This window comes from Saccopteryx bilineata, chromosome X (genome assembly GCF_036850765.1).
Source record: "Saccopteryx bilineata isolate mSacBil1 chromosome X, mSacBil1_pri_phased_curated, whole genome shotgun sequence".
Classification (NCBI taxonomy): domain Eukaryota; kingdom Metazoa; phylum Chordata; class Mammalia; order Chiroptera; family Emballonuridae; genus Saccopteryx; species Saccopteryx bilineata.
In genome coordinates this window covers 146,507,567-146,523,026 of record NC_089502.1, presented here as the reverse complement: position 1 = coordinate 146,523,026, position 15,460 = coordinate 146,507,567, and the positions used below count along the sequence as shown (strand labels likewise).

The 15,460-nt window shown below is 49.7% G+C and overlaps 1 protein-coding gene across 3 annotated transcripts in view; it reads left to right on the top strand.

Moving 5' to 3' along the window:
* Positions 1-15,460, top strand: part of GYG2 (glycogenin 2) — a 38,983-nt gene that overhangs the window by 12,107 nt on the left and 11,416 nt on the right. For all 3 annotated transcript variants that reach the window (XM_066248832.1, XM_066248831.1, XM_066248834.1), the window contains 5 exons: positions 29-203; positions 3,012-3,174; positions 5,413-5,539; positions 6,318-6,540; positions 9,453-9,662. In XM_066248832.1, the coding sequence (XP_066104929.1) occupies positions 29-203; positions 3,012-3,174; positions 5,413-5,539; positions 6,318-6,540; positions 9,453-9,662 (898 nt within the window). The remainder of the gene's footprint in view (positions 1-28; positions 204-3,011; positions 3,175-5,412; positions 5,540-6,317; positions 6,541-9,452; positions 9,663-15,460) is intronic.

Genomic DNA, 15,460 nt, shown 5'->3' with positions numbered 1-15,460 from the left:
TACTCGGCAAATCCCTCTCTCCCGGCAGGGTCCTCCTGTCCAGGGTGTTCGACGAGGTGGTGGAGGTGAACTTGATGGACAGCGCCGACTACGTCCACCTGGCCGTCCTGAGGCGGCCGGAGCTGGGGGTCACGCTGACCAAGCTGCACTGCTGGACGCTGACCCGGTACAGCAAGTGCGTGTTCATGGACGCGGACACCCTGGTGAGTACACGGTGTGGGGGTGTGTGTGAGCGTGAGGCACGCTGCCAGCTCTTGTTGGCTATCCCACCGGGTCCCACGCGTCCGTCGGTGACAAAAACGATCACCCCGTCACGGTCAGGATGTCCCATCCGCGCTAGTGCTGCCGTTAAGCGACGGGACATCGCGTCCCTCTCCTAGGACCACCGTGCCGCCGTGTTATTTTCAACGGACACGAGACAGAATAACCCTCCAAAATAAAAATAAAAATAAAATCGTGTCCAACGGTGTATGGCGGGTCACTGTGCTGATCGGCCGGGTCCGCACGCGGGTCACCTGGACGAGTGACAGCTCGCGGCCGGCACTTTCAGAAACAGCCCTGGGAGAGTCGGGGGTCTCACCTGAACTCGGAGGGTTCGAGACCCATTCTGGGCGCTATCCATTCTGCAGAAGCGTCTCCTTGCAAAGACAGGACCGCACAAAGGAAAATAACGGTTGTGTTATCAGAGTAATCACCCCCCACCCCCAATGGAGCTGAGTGGAGAAGGTGACAGGTGTTGGAAGCACCTGCTATCCGCTGTCAATCTCCTGGAAGGTAACGATGACACAGTACGGACTCATAAACCACCTCCAGTGCCTGGGCGTCGGTAGCTTGATTGATGGTGTTTGTAGATTGAAACCGGAAAGGCGGGTTGAGACAAGTCCACGGAGACCATGAAGAACTTCGGGAAAAGCACGTGGTTTTAGCAGCGGTGTGGTTTGACCGCTGGAAATGAAAAGAGAGCCACTTGGCTCGCTGAACTGTCTGTCTGGAATACATTCTCTTGCCCCCCGAGGACGGGGACGCATCCGGAGAAATGCGTCCTCAGAGCCTTTAGACGTTGTGCGGACTGTCAGGGGCACTGACCGAGGCTGTGCGGTCTGGGCTCTTGCTCCCGGGGCTGCAAACCTGGACAGCCTGTCCCTGGATGAGACAAGACAGGCTGAAATCAGGCATGAGAGGAGATGAGGCCATCAAGGGGCAGGAGATGATTGTGCAGGAAACCTCTCCTTTTATAACTAGAAAGAATAAACATACTGTCGAAAAGCAATAGAAAGTGCGGGGTCATAAGGGCATGAACCAGCAACGTCCTCAGGTAGATGCGTACGCAGCGCTGGGATTCAAATGATTGAACAGCCCGTTCTCTGCCTTAATGACCATCTTAAGTATATGTATGTGTATCTATATATACACACAAACAAAATGATATATATATACAATATCATTTATATATGTAATATATATTTATATATACAATATATAATGATACAATGCATATAATATATGTGCAATATATATAAATATATGTAATGTATATTTATATGTATACTATATATAATGATACAATGTATATATAATATATATAATATATACGATATATACACAATATATATAATGATACAATGTATATATATAATGATATATATATATGTAATAGTATATATTTGTATATACAATATATATAATAATACAATGTATATATAATGATATATAATATATACTATATATAATGTGTACACAATATATACAATGATACAATGTATATATATAATATATATGTGATATATGTAATAGTATATATTTATATATACAATATATAATGTTACAATGTATATATATAATGATATACACAATATATATAATATATGTAATATATATTTATATATACAATATATAATTATACAGTGCATATATAATATATATGCAATATATATAAATATGTGTAATGTATATTTATATGTATAAATATATGTGATGTATATTTATATGTATAGTATATATAATGATACAATGTATATATAATGATATATATAATATATACAGTATATAATATATACTTATATATACACAATATATATGATACAATGTATCTATATAATATATATGCAATATATGTAATAGTATATATTTATGTATACAATATATTTATATGTTACAATGTATATATAATGATATATATACAGAATATATATACAATATATGTAATATTACATATTAATATATTATTAATATAATATATATTATATATGTTATACATAATTAATAACTAGATATGTAATAATTATATATAATATATAATTAATATATAATTATTATTATGTATATGTAATTAATATATATTGTATATGTAATATTACAATATTATTGTATATATATACACAAAAGGATATACTGAAAAATAGTTTATGATTTCATGCATTTAATAGTTAAATAGAACAACAAAAGAGGCACAGAAAGCTAGATGACATTATATAAAAGTTTTAAAATAGGAATGCAAAATATTAAGTAACACCTGACCAAAAGAAACCCCCAAACAATAAAACCATTATTTAAGATATTCCCATATGGCTTCTTGATGGGTGTCCTCACTTGCAATTTTTTTCACCTCCGGACGGAATGAAGATTTCTACGGGGGGCTTATAACAGGCTGTTGTGCAGATTAACGTTAAAAAATAAAAGAGTAAGGAATGTCAACTTGTGATTTTTACACGGGGCGGCTGTCTCAATGCCCGCCTTAGAGAGAGAACGCTGATTATTCAAGTGCCATTCGAACGACCGTTTGGCCGAACTCCACAAAGAAACGAGGTATCCGGGCTGAGAACCGAGGTGCGCCCGCCGAACCCCACCACCGCGCTTAAGAGAAAAACGCCCCTCACCAACCTGGGCTTGGGTTTTCGACCGCCGGACGCTCTGCAACCCAAACCCAGCCCCGATGGTGTTGGTCACCTGCAGACCAGAGGTCCCAGATGTCTGGCTTGTAACAGGTTCCTGTACCCTCCCCCGCTCGCCAGGTGCTGTCCAACGTGGACGAGCTGTTTGACCGGGGCGAGCTGTCCGCGGCCCCGGACCCCGGCTGGCCGGACTGCTTCAACAGCGGAGTGTTTGTCTTCCAACCATCCCTGGAGACGCACGCCCATCTGCTACAGCACGCCACCGAGCACGGCAGCTTTGACGGTAGGTGAGGGGACGCTGGGACACTGTGTCCCCTCCCTAGACCCTGTCCGCCCCCCTGTCCAGTGTCTCTGAATGACAGCTAGACATCAGTTCAGCACAGGAATCAAAAGACTCAACCCACCTGACCAGGCGGAGGCGCAGTGGATATAGAGCATCGGTCTGGGATGCGGAAGGACCCAGGTTCGAGACCCTGAGGTCGTCAGCTTTAGCACGGGCTCATCCGGTTTGAGCAGAGCTCACCAGCTTGGACCCAAGGTCGCTGGCTCAAGCAAGGGGTCACTCGGTCTGCTATAGCCCCACGGTCAAGGCACATATGAGAAAGCAGTCAATGAACAACTAAGGTGACACAATGAAAAACTGATGATTGATGCTTCTCATCTCTCTCCGTTCCTGTCTGTCTGTCCCCTATCTGTCCCTCTCTCTGACTCTCTCTCTGTAAAGGGGAAAGGGGAAAAAAAAAAGACACAGCCCAATGCTGAGGTCACCGGTTCAGAGCCCCAAGCTTGTCCGGTCCTCGGTGCCTCCAAGGACCCTGCCTCTCCTCCACTGCCTTCCTCTCTCTCTCTCCTCTCTCTAAAATAAAAAAATCAATAAGTAAAATTTTAAAAACAAAAAGAGCCAGCCAGCAGGGGGACCGAAAGAAACGGAGAAGGTGTCCTCAGCGGGGACGCAAGAGACACCTGCGTGGACAATATCTTGCCCCCGTGGAAACAGCGTCACCCAATCGTGACTGTGCAGAACAGGTGGGCAGTCCTCCCACGAGACTCCCAGATCATGTGTCTTTTGTGGCGAGCTCGGTTGCCAATATTTAACTGCGCCTTTGCACGGGGAACACAGCCATGGACGAGAGCTCCCCAAGCATGTGCAGCTCATTTATAAACACAACTTTATTTGACCCTGGCCAGCTGGTTCAGTGGTAGAGCATTGGCCTGGTGTGCAAGAGTCCCGGGTTTGATTCCCAGCCAGGGCACACAGTAGAGACGCCCATCTGCTTCTTCATACTTCCCCCTCTCCTTCCTCTTTGTCTCTCTTCCCCTCCCACAGCCGAGGCTCCATTGGAGCAAAGTTGGCCTGGGCGCTGAGGATGGCTCCATGGCCTCTGCCTCAGGCACTAGAATGGCTCTGGTTGCAACAGAGCGACACCCCAGATGGGCAGAGCATCACCCCCTGGTGGGCATGCCGGGTGGATCCCGGTCGGGCGCATGCGGGAGTCTGTCTGACTGCCTCCCCATTTCCAACTTCAGAAAAATCAAAAAAAAAAAAAAATTAAATAGAGCTGACTGGGAGCCCAGTATTTGAATGAACAGTCGTTAACGGGTAGACAACTCCTAGAGTTTTTGTAACGTAAAAAAATATATATCTATTAGATTTTCGAGGAAGAATTGTCTCTAGATTTGAACAAAGAGTTAACAAACTTGCAAGAATGTTGGGGGGAAAAAGCAGTAACCCTACAAAACAGAATTCACTGGGGTCAGCACGGGGAATTTTGCAGACGAGATGTCATCTTATGATTAATTGTTTGGGTTATCGGCAGAGAATTTGGGGGAGAATACAAACTTTTAAAAGGCACGGAATGGTGTTCATGGTATTCGTTAGTGGTATCAGTTTACAGTATTCATGTATACGTTGGTGGAAATACCCTAAACAGTGTTGGTGAAAAATAGTTTATGGCATTTCTGTAAACCAGAGATTTTTATACCTACCGCCCACTTTTGTATCTCTGTGAGTAGTAACATTTTCTCACCGCCCACCGGTTCCACAGTCATGGTGATTTATAAAGTAGGGAAGTCACTTTATAAAATTTATAAAGCAGAGTGACAGCAAGTGAAAGCATATAGTAATAATTACTTACCAAGTACTTTATGTCGGATTTTCGCTATGTTTGGCAGACTCCATCTTTATAAAACAACTTACTATCGTTCAATCTATCCTTTTATTTCTACTTTGGTTGCTCCACTACCGCCCACCATGAAAGCTGGAGCGCCCACCAGTGGGCGGGAGGGACCAGGTTGACCACCACTGCCGTAAACGGTCATTTGCTCATGGTATTCGCCCGTGGTCGTTCATAAAAATTAATTCTATGGAGGAAGGGTCAGACTTTTAAGGTAGTGCTGTAGGAGGAGGCAGGAAGCAGAGATGTAGTCCGTGACCTTGAGTGGCCTTCAGACAGCACCCATGTCCTGCCGGCGTCCTGAGCCGTCCTGTGGTGACGTCCCCGGGCGTCCGCTCACCCCGCAGGGGCCGATCAGGGCTTACTGAACACCTTCTTCAGCGGCTGGCCCACGGCGGACATCCACAAACACTTGCCGTTCACCTATAACCTGAGCAGCAGCGCCGTGTATACGTACAGCCCGGCCTTCAAACGGTGAGTGTGCATGGTTCCTCTTGCTGTGGCTCACGGCCAAAAATGATAGGCATAGCCCTGGCCGGTTGGCTCAGTGGATAGAGCATCGGCCTGGCGTGTTGGAAGTCCTGGGTTTGATCCCCGGCCAGGGCACACGGGAGAAGTGCCCATCTGTTTATCCACCCTTCCCCTTCTCCTTTCTCTCTGTCTCCCTCCCACAGCCAGTGGCTCGGTTGGTCTGAGCGTGGGCCTCAGGCTCTGAGAATAGCTTGGTTGACTTGAGCATCGGCCCCAGACGAGGGTTGAGAGGTTGATCCCGGTTCAGGGCCGCATGCGGGAGTCTGTCTCTCTGTCTCCCCTCCTCTCCTTTAACAAAAGAAAATTAAGCTATAGGCTTCTCACAATGATAGCGATTCTCGAAGGGTTGTCCAAGGAACCCCTTGGGGATTCTCCGCAACTCTCCCGAGCGTCTACGAAGGGAAAATGTTAAAAAAAAAAAGTTCTAAAATGTGATGTCTGTTTCTTTTCCCTCTCACGTTTTTTATAAGCGTCCAGGGCGACTTTGCTCGCACGACCGGGTGTGATAGCGCCCCGTGCGGAAGGGAGACACAGACACGAGAAAACATCTAAAGTGACATTTGAGCCAAAGGGTTACAAGTCCGAGGTCGTGCTCGCTCCATGGTGGCCAATGACCGATGAGACGTGGGGGGCGGGAGGGGGCGTGCCTCGCGGCTGTCACTCAGCTCCCCGTGCAGGTCGGGGACACACCCACACAGAAGACCCTCTCTTTCCTTCTCAGATTCGGCGCCAGCGCGAAGGTGGTGCACTTTGCGGGCTCCACCAAGCCTTGGCACTACCAGTACAACACCAACACCGGCTCCGTTTCAGACGACGGCCCGGGACCGGGCCGCCACCACCAGCTGTCCTTTCTCAACCTCTGGTGGGATGTGTACCGGCACAGCGTCCTGCCGCTCTACGGGACCGTCCTGGACGAGGAGGGACCCCCGTCTCCCGGGCGTGCGGTAAGTGGGCGCTCCCCCCCCCACGCAGAAAGCCGGAGCTGAGAATACCGCGGATGGTGGCTAAGTTGTTGTGCACCTAAAATTAATATATATCATCTGCCAACTATAATTTAATTAAAAAATATGTTTAAAGGCCCTGGCCTGGCCGGTTAGCTCAGTGGTAGAGCATCGGCCTGGCATGTGGGAGTCCCGGGTTCGATTCCCGGCCAGGGCACACAGGAGAAGCGCCCATCTGCTTCTCCACCCCTCCCCCTCTCCTTCCTCTCTGTCTCTCTCTTCCCCTCCCACAGCCAAGGCTCCATTGGAGCAAAGTTGGCCCGGGCGCTGAGGATGGCTCTATGGCCTCTGCCTCAGGCGCTAGAATGGCTCTGGTCACAACAGAGCGACACCCCAGATGGGCAGAGCATCGCCCCCTGGTGGGCATGCCGGGTGGATCCCGGTCGGGCTCATGTGGGAGTCTGTCTGACTGCCTCCCTGTTTCCAACTTAAGAAAAATACAAAAAAAAAATGTTTAAATAAATCAAGCAAGAGTTGACTATGGAGATACTCTGTCTGTGCGAAACATGGAGTACATTTCTTTCAAATACGCCCCTTCTGTCTCCCATACTATTATTCCTTGCGAAAGATAATAGAGAGACATGACCTTTTTTTTTTTTTTTTTGGCTGAAAATAGTGACTCTAATGAGCAGAAATGCTTCTCTAATGTCGAGGACGGACCCATCAATTATGCAAAAAAAATCAATTTAAATTAGCCTCCTTCATCAGGGAAAGAAAAAGCCTCTTGTATAAGGAGCTAAAGATAACTGATGATCGTGTTGTTGAAGGAACATCTTCCCTTTAACATCTTGGACCAGAATTGCAATCAGCAGGAACCTTCTGAAAAGGATTGTTAAAAATGGTTGATTGACACTCATTTGATTTAATTTTTTTTTTTTTAATATTTATGCGCTCACTGGTTGATTCTCGTACGTGCCCTGACCGGGGATCAAACTCACAACCTTGGTGCATTAGGACGATTCACTAACCCACTGAGCTACATGGCTGGGGCCCTTGATTTTTTTTTTTTTTCAGAGACAGAGAGAGAGTCAGAGAGAGAGATAGACAGGGACAGACAGACAGGATCGGAGAGAGATGAGAAGCATCAATCATTAGTTTTTTGTTGCGACACCTTAGTTGTTCATTGATTGCTTTCTCATATGTGCCTTGACCGAGGGCCTTCAGCAGACCGAGTGACCCCTTGCTCAAGCCAGCGACCTTGGGTCCAAGCTGGTGAGCTTTGCTCAAACCAGATGAGCCCGCGCTCAAGCCGGCAACCTTGGGGTTTCGAACCTGAGTCCTCCGCATTCCAGTCCGACGCTCTGTCCACTGCACCACCGCCTGGTCAGGCAGCCCTTGATTTTTTTAAAAAACAAAATGAAAACATCATGAAGTGTCTGCTGTCAAATTAACATGGGTGCATCTACCTTCAGAGAAGACCTTTTTTTTTTTTTTAGCTGAAATGAGGTGTCGGCGAACCGTTACTTTTCTTTTTTTTTTTTTCTTCATTTTTCCGAAGCTGGAAACGGGGAGGCAGTCAGAAAGACTCCCGCATGCGCCTGACCGGGATCCACCCAGCATGCCCACCAGGGGGTGATGCTCTGCCCATCTGGGGCGCTGCTCTGTTGCATCCAGAGCCATTCTAGTGCCTGAGGCAGAGGCCATGGAGCCATCCTCAGCACCCGGGCCATCTTTGCTCCAATGGAGCCTTGGCTGCGGGAGGGGAAGAGAGAGACAGAGAGGAAGGAGAGGGGGAGGGGTGGAGAAGCAGATGGGTGCTTCTCTTGTGTGCCCTGGCCGGGAATCGAACCTGGGACTCCTGCACGCCAGGCCGACGCTCTACTACTGAGCCAACTGGCCTTTTAAACCAGCACGTGTACTGGTAAAAGTGAGTCACAGTATCCGCAGATGCGTGACCTGGGAAATCGCGGAGAATTCCTGGTTTCCTGTCGACCGTGCGTTTTGTTTTGTGGACCAGAGCGCGGGTCTTTCAGGAGGGACTCGAGGTGTCTCTGACCCTCTGACAGGAGCAGAGAGCAGTTTCTTCATATTTGTGTTTTCTGCGGGGCGCAGGGCGGGCGCACACGTGAGAGTTAGAAGCCGGTGGTTTGGAGAAAGGGCCATCGGAGAGCCGTTGGGGACTCCGGTGTCTTCCCTGGGCTCAGGTGTCTGGGCGTTCCTTCTCAGGGACCACCGGTTGCATCCCAGGTGACGTTGCTTCTTGTCAGCGGCGTCCACGGGGTGTGGGACCTCACGCTCCTGTGTGCAGGGCGCCCGGCTGCGCGCACGGGTGCCGCTCAGGACGTTTCTCCGCTCTGTGTGGGTCTCAGGGGTCAGCCTCACAAGGACGTGGGGTGTTCCTTGGGCATTTAATAAATGCGGACAGGGCCCTGGCCAGTTGGCTCAGTGGTAGACCATCGGCATGGCGTGCGGAAGTCCCGGGTTCGATTCCCGGCCAGGGCACACAGGAGAAGCGCCCATTTGCTTCTCCACCCCTCCCCCTCTCCTTCCTCTCTGTCTCTCTCTTCCCCTCCCGCAGCCGAGGCTCCATTGGAGCAAAGTTGGCCCGGGCGCTGGGGATGGCTCTGTGGCCTCTGCCTCAGGTGCTAGATTGGCTCTGGTTGCAACAGAGCGACGCCCCAGATGGGCAGAGCATCGCCCCCTGGTGGGCATGCCGGGTAGATCCTGGTCGGGCGCATGCGGGAGTCTGTCTGACTGCCTCCCCGTTTCCAACTACAGAAATAAATAAATAAATAAATAAATGGAGGCGGCAGGGTTGGGGTGCGCTGACCACACGGGGGATGGGGTAGGTCTTCAGAAAGATGGAAAAGAAGGAAGGAGAACTTACTGAATGTGTCTGCTTTTTTGGGGGGCAGGCTTGTCTCCGTGGCGTTGAGGGGCCGTGTGCAAATTCAGCACCTCCTGCGAAAGGGCAGTGTGCAGATTCAGCGCCCCGTACCCTGGGGCCGTGTGCAAATTTGGCGGCGGCGGGCTCCAGCCAGCCTGGGTCTGCTGAGCACCCTTCGGAGCCGACCGTGGTCGTGAAAGAGAGCCCACCGTCCCCCGACAGAAGCCGTTCGGAGGACGTAAGTACCCGCACGCCGCACAGGGGTGGTGGGAAATTAGACGCTGGGGCCCCCGTGGGGCAGAGCAGACAGGCTCCTTCCTGGGGCAGTGGGCAGGGGAGGGGTTCGTGTCTGGGTCCGCTCTGTTATTCGGGGTCCTGCACTCATGGAGATCATCGTGCAATGAAGCGTCCACAGTAGATCCTGTTACGGGCATCCCAGAGCCAGCCAGCCACGACCCCCGGGAAACGCCACCTTCCGGGGTGACCGGCTTGGCGGGCGGGGTTCAGTCTGGGGATGAGGGAGGATGGGGTGACCGCTCCGTCGGGCACACCCGGCCCCGGTCCCTCTGTTGTACGTTCGGCTGCAGTCCGCATCCTCTCGCCCGGTCAGCTGTCACGGAGAAACAGGTTGTGGAAGGGTTTCCAGACCGGTGCGTTCAGTGTCCGGGTGGGGTCAGCGTCGTCACAGGGAACCCCATCCCTGGGGAGCAGAGGGAGATTGGAAGGAAGCAGAGGGACGTGCGACGCTCGGAGAAGGAGCAGGAGGCTCCACGTTCTTGACTTTGAAGGTGAGGGGCGGTTGCTCTGGGGAACTCGGGACAAGGCAGGGAACAGGGGACTTGCAGGAACCGCGCTCCGCTGACCTCCGGACGTTAGCTAGCCCAGCGGGACTCCTGACTTGCGCCCATGGTCACGGTTCCTCTACTGCAGGGGTCCCCAAACTTTTTACACAGGGGGCCAGTTCACTGTCCCTCAGACCGTTGGAGGGCCGGACTATAAAAAAAAACTATGAACAAATCCCTATGCACACGGCACATATCTTATTTTTTTAAAAAAAAAAACAAAACGGGAACAAATACAATATTTAAAATAAAGAACAATTTAAATCAACAAACTGACCAGTATTTCAATGGGAACTATGGGCCTGCTTTTGGCTAATGAGATGGTCAATGTGCTCCTCTCACTGACCACCAGTGAAAGAGGTGCCCCTTCCGGAAGTGCGGCGGGGGCTGGATAAATGGCCTCAGGGGGCCGTAGTTTGGGGACCCCTGCTCTACCGCGATGGGTCAGGGCGTCCAGGTGGAGGTCACTCGTGACAGGAAACCCCTCCACGGCCGTTGGACAGATGTCCGGTCTGATGTCATTGGCCGGGGGGCAGGGGGGGGGGAGGAGCCCCAGAAGTTGCAGGTTCCTGCGCGGTCTCGCCCGCCGGGCACTGGGCGTACGTGAAGGTTCGCTGGTCAGTCGCGTCTGCTCACGCTGCGGGATTGTGTCCCTCGGGAAGCGGAGATGCAGCTTCATTGGCAGAAATAAAAAGAAAAAAAAAAACCCCGACAGAACTTCTCCATGAGGCACTGTTTCTTCAACCCCCCCGTTTCTGAGAGGCTGCGTGAGATGCACCCCGGTGCACAGCCTCCCACGCAGATCCCGTCAGCCTCTCGCGAGGGTCGTGACGCGCCCCTAGCTGGGGGTGGATTTCGGGGACCGGGGACGCACAGGGAACGTCTCCGCTTTCGGGGGGGAGAGGTGGGATCACGGCCAGCCGGTGTTTACGTTGGAGCGAAAGGTCGCTGCAGCTGTCAGAGGGAATGGATCACGTCCTGGCCGCCTCCCGCACGTGTCCCCTGTTGGGTCGCAATGGCACGCGGATGAAGACACGTCCGGAAAAGACCCCGAGGGTCACACAGAGACGACGGGCGTGTGAAGACATTCGCTTTTCCCTCTGAGGGACCCGGAGCTCTGCGCAACGTGGGGACCCGGCCCCGGGCGCGCCTCACGTCCATTCTGTCGGGAACGTCTCGTGCGTGTTCACGATTTGTGAACACACGTGCAGAATTAGTAAGAGCCTCGTAAAGAAAAAAAAAATCCCAGAGGTGTTGAGTCCAGACGGACTAGAACACACAGAACGTTGAGCGGGCTATTCAGTTCCATGCACGTCACTCAGAAAATTCTTTCGGGACACAGGTGACCCGTCCGTGAGTACCGGGGTGTCCCAGGGAGGACCCCTTCTTACGGGCGTGAGTCATCCAGTGCGCGACTGCTTGGACGTGTCCGCTACAATGTTGCATCACAGCAGGACAGCTGGGGGGATGTGTCTGTGTGTCCTTGCAGGAGAAGCAGACTGCTTCCATGTGTCTGCTACAATGTTGCATCATAGCAGAACTGGGGGGGGATGTGTCTGTGTGTCCTTGCAGGAGAGGAACCAGACTGCTTCCATGTGTCTGCTACAATGTTGCATCACAGCAGAACTGGGGGGGATGTGTCTGTGTGTCCTTGCAGGAGAGGAAGCAGACTGCTTGGATGTGTCTGCTACAATGTTGCATCACAGCAGAACTGGGGGGGGATGTGTCTGTGTGTCCTTGCAGGAGAGGAAGCAGAGTGCTTGTCGTGTCTGCTGCAATGTTGCATCACAGCAGAACTGGGGGGGATGTGTCTGTGTGTCCTTGCAGGAGAGAAAGCAGATTGCTTCCATGTGTCTGCTACAATGTTGCATCACAGCAAAACTGGGGGGGATGTGTCTGTGTGTCCTTGCAGGAGAGGAAGCAGACTGCTTCCATGTGTCTGCTACAATGTTGCATCACAGCAAAACTGGGGGGGATGTGTCTGTGTGTCCTTGCAGGAGAGGAAGCAGACTGCTTCCATGTGTCTGCTACAATGTTGCATCACAGCAGAACTGGGGGGGATGTGTCTGTGTGTCCTTGCAGGAGAGGAAGCAGACTGCTTCCATGTGTCTGCTACAATGTTGCATCACAGCAGGACAACGGAGGGGTGGGGGGGAGGAATGTGTCTGTGTGTCTGTCAGCGAGAAGGGGACACTGAGGCCTCCCACACCCAGCTGAGCTTCCGGCTCTCTGCCCAAGTGTATATCTGGGACTTCACCAGAATGCATGGGTCAGGGGGAGGGCGGGGAGTGGGGGGCAGAGGACTTGGAGGGCTTTACTTCCAAAATACAAAGTAGTTCATTGGGAAGGAAATAGACCCCGGCCGCAGGGGAAGGCAGGAGGAGACCTCCAAGCCGCCGTGGAGCGGCGTCAAAACAGACACCAAGCATCCACAGCCCGCATGACAGATACTTAAAACCTGGACAAGGACACGTGCAGCCACGACGAGAAGAAAAAGTGTTTTTGTCCCGCCGGGTTCGCCCACCATTCTGTTCCCGCACCCCATGCCCTCTGCACCCCCAACTCGAGAGAGAGAGAGAGAGAGAGAGAGAGAGAGAAGAGAGAGCGCACACCTCCAACCTGTGACCAATGCGTTTGGGACGCTGGACTTTCCAAATTAAAAATGTCTGTTGTTTGGATGGTGTATGGCAGGGGTCGGGAACCTTTTTTGGCTGAGAGAGCCATGAACGCCACATATTTGAAAATGTCATTCCGTGAGAGCCATACAACGACCCGTGGACGTGACGCATTATCCAATAAAAATGTGGTGTTGTCCCGGAGGACAGCTGTGATTGGCTCCAGCCACCCGCAACCATGAACATGAGCGGTAGGAAATGAATGGATTGTAATCCATGAGAATGTCTTATATTTTTAACGTTATTTTATTATTATTATTATTAAAGATTTGTCCGCAAGCCAGATGCAGCCGTCGAAAGAGCCACATCTAGCTAGTGAGCCATAGGTTCCCGACCCCTGGTTTATGGTGAGCGTGGCTCTCTGGAAGGGAGGAAGTCGTGACACTGGAACGGTGTCTGTGATCTGTTTATTTTTTCTTTCTTTCTTTTTAATTAGAATTTGAATGTATTGTGTTCACATGGATTCAAGCGTCTGTGATCCATTTTTCATTCTCGCAACCTGAGGACGTTGTGGAAATTAATTGTGGGACCTCAGTGCCACCTACTGGCCGTTGGTTGAATTATTGTCTCTGGTGTTTTTTTGGTTTTTTTTTTTTTTACCCTCAACTGTTGTTGTTTTTTTAACCCCGTGAGGGAGGGGGAGTGTTCACAGTTCTTTTGTTGTTAGAAAGTTAATAGCTTTTTTGTTTGTTTTGTTGTTTCTTGTTTCTTTTTCTTTCTTTTTTTTTTACTGTGATTCACCTGTCTTATTTTATTTATTCCTCACTGTATTTTTTTCCCAATCACTGTTTTGCTTTGTTTTTTGAGAACCACAGACGTCAAAAAGAGGGCGCAGGTAATGTGTGGACATCTTCATGGAGCTTCAGAATGCAGCGGGGGGTGGGGGGTGGAAAAATTAAACAGCCACAGTGAAGACGCAGAAAGCCACCCCAGAAGCGATCTCAGTGCCCATGCCTGTCACCAGGAAACGCTACGGTGGTGGATTTGACAGGTGTCACTCAGTTCTCTGTTTCTGAGCTCCTTATAGACGAAATCCTCTAGTATATAGTCCCCAGTCCGGACTGGACTAGAAAAAAAAATTATATATATATATATATATCTACACAATTAATCTAAAGGAAAATGAGAAAAGAGGGCAAGTTCCTTAAAAGGGGTGACAAGAAAGAGTCAACCAAGAGAGAGATGTTAAGCGTGACCACACCAGTCATTATATAAAAGGTTCACAAACGAGCCACGTGAAAAGGCAAAGAAAACCCCCTAGTTCTAAGCAAGCGTCCTATCAAGTAGCACCTTAACCCTAAGAACACAGAGAGGTCGGTAGAAAAAATAAAATAGAGAGAAGAAGATACACTGTATAAATATTCACCCAAGCCAAGCTTTCAGGCAATCACAGCCTTGGGTAGAGAAATGCTTTTGCCACGTTTGTGCAATCCCCACATCCTGGTGGGACGGCGCCTGACCGAGGACGCCACCCCGGGCAACCTTATCTGCCTTTATCCGCCCTGTGTGTTGGAGGCTTTATCCGTATTTTGGGGGTTGCTGGATCCATGTGTACCCGTGGCCACCCTTAGGAACATAGCATAAAATGAATAAATATCTCCCCAAGTATTCATACGGCGTATCCCTGGAGGGCAGGATTAGCCCAAGGAGGACATGACGTATCTCTTTGTGGGTTCGTTTGGGGAGACCCAGATGGGTCCGGAACATGAGGCAGAGGGCGTTCTGGTTATATGAAATTATAGGCAATGTAACATCACCCACCGTGACAGAGAGAGTTTCTCTTCAAGGGCGGTGGCTTCACAGGGCTGTGCGCCCACGTCACGGGAGCCTAACTAAACGTCACGGTTTGGGGACGTTCCGTTTAATTACATACCTCAATAAAGGGGTTGGCCGGACAGGTTGAAGGGTGCTCTCTCTGTCTTTGCCGGTTGAGCTCATTGTCACGAAAGCGTTTCTACCCGAGGCTGTGATTGCCTTAAAAGCTTTGCTTGGGTGAATATTTATACAGTGTATCTTCTTCTCTCTATTTATTTTTTCTACCGACCTCTCTGTGTTCTTAGGGTTAAGGTGCTACTTGATAGGAAGCTTAGAACTGGGGGGGGGGGTTTCTTTGCCTTCTCACGTGGCTCGTTTGTGAACCTTTTATATAATGACCGGTGTGGTCACGCTTAACATCTATCTCTTGATTGACTCTTGTCACCCGTTTTAAGGAACTTGCTCTCTTTTCTCATCTTCCTTTGGATTGATTATGTAGTTATATACACATACATATATATATATATATTTTCTAGTCCAGTCTCTATGGATCTATCATTTCCCTTACTTTGATTATTCTTATTTTTTCTTTTTTTACAATACTTACCTGGAGATTCCAATCTTTTTATTTTTTTTAATTTTTTAATTTTTAATTTTTTTACAGGGACAGAGAGAGAGTCAGATAGAGGAATAGATATAGACAGACAGACAGGAACGGAGAGAGATGAGAAGCATCAATCATCAGTTTTTCATTGCAACATCGT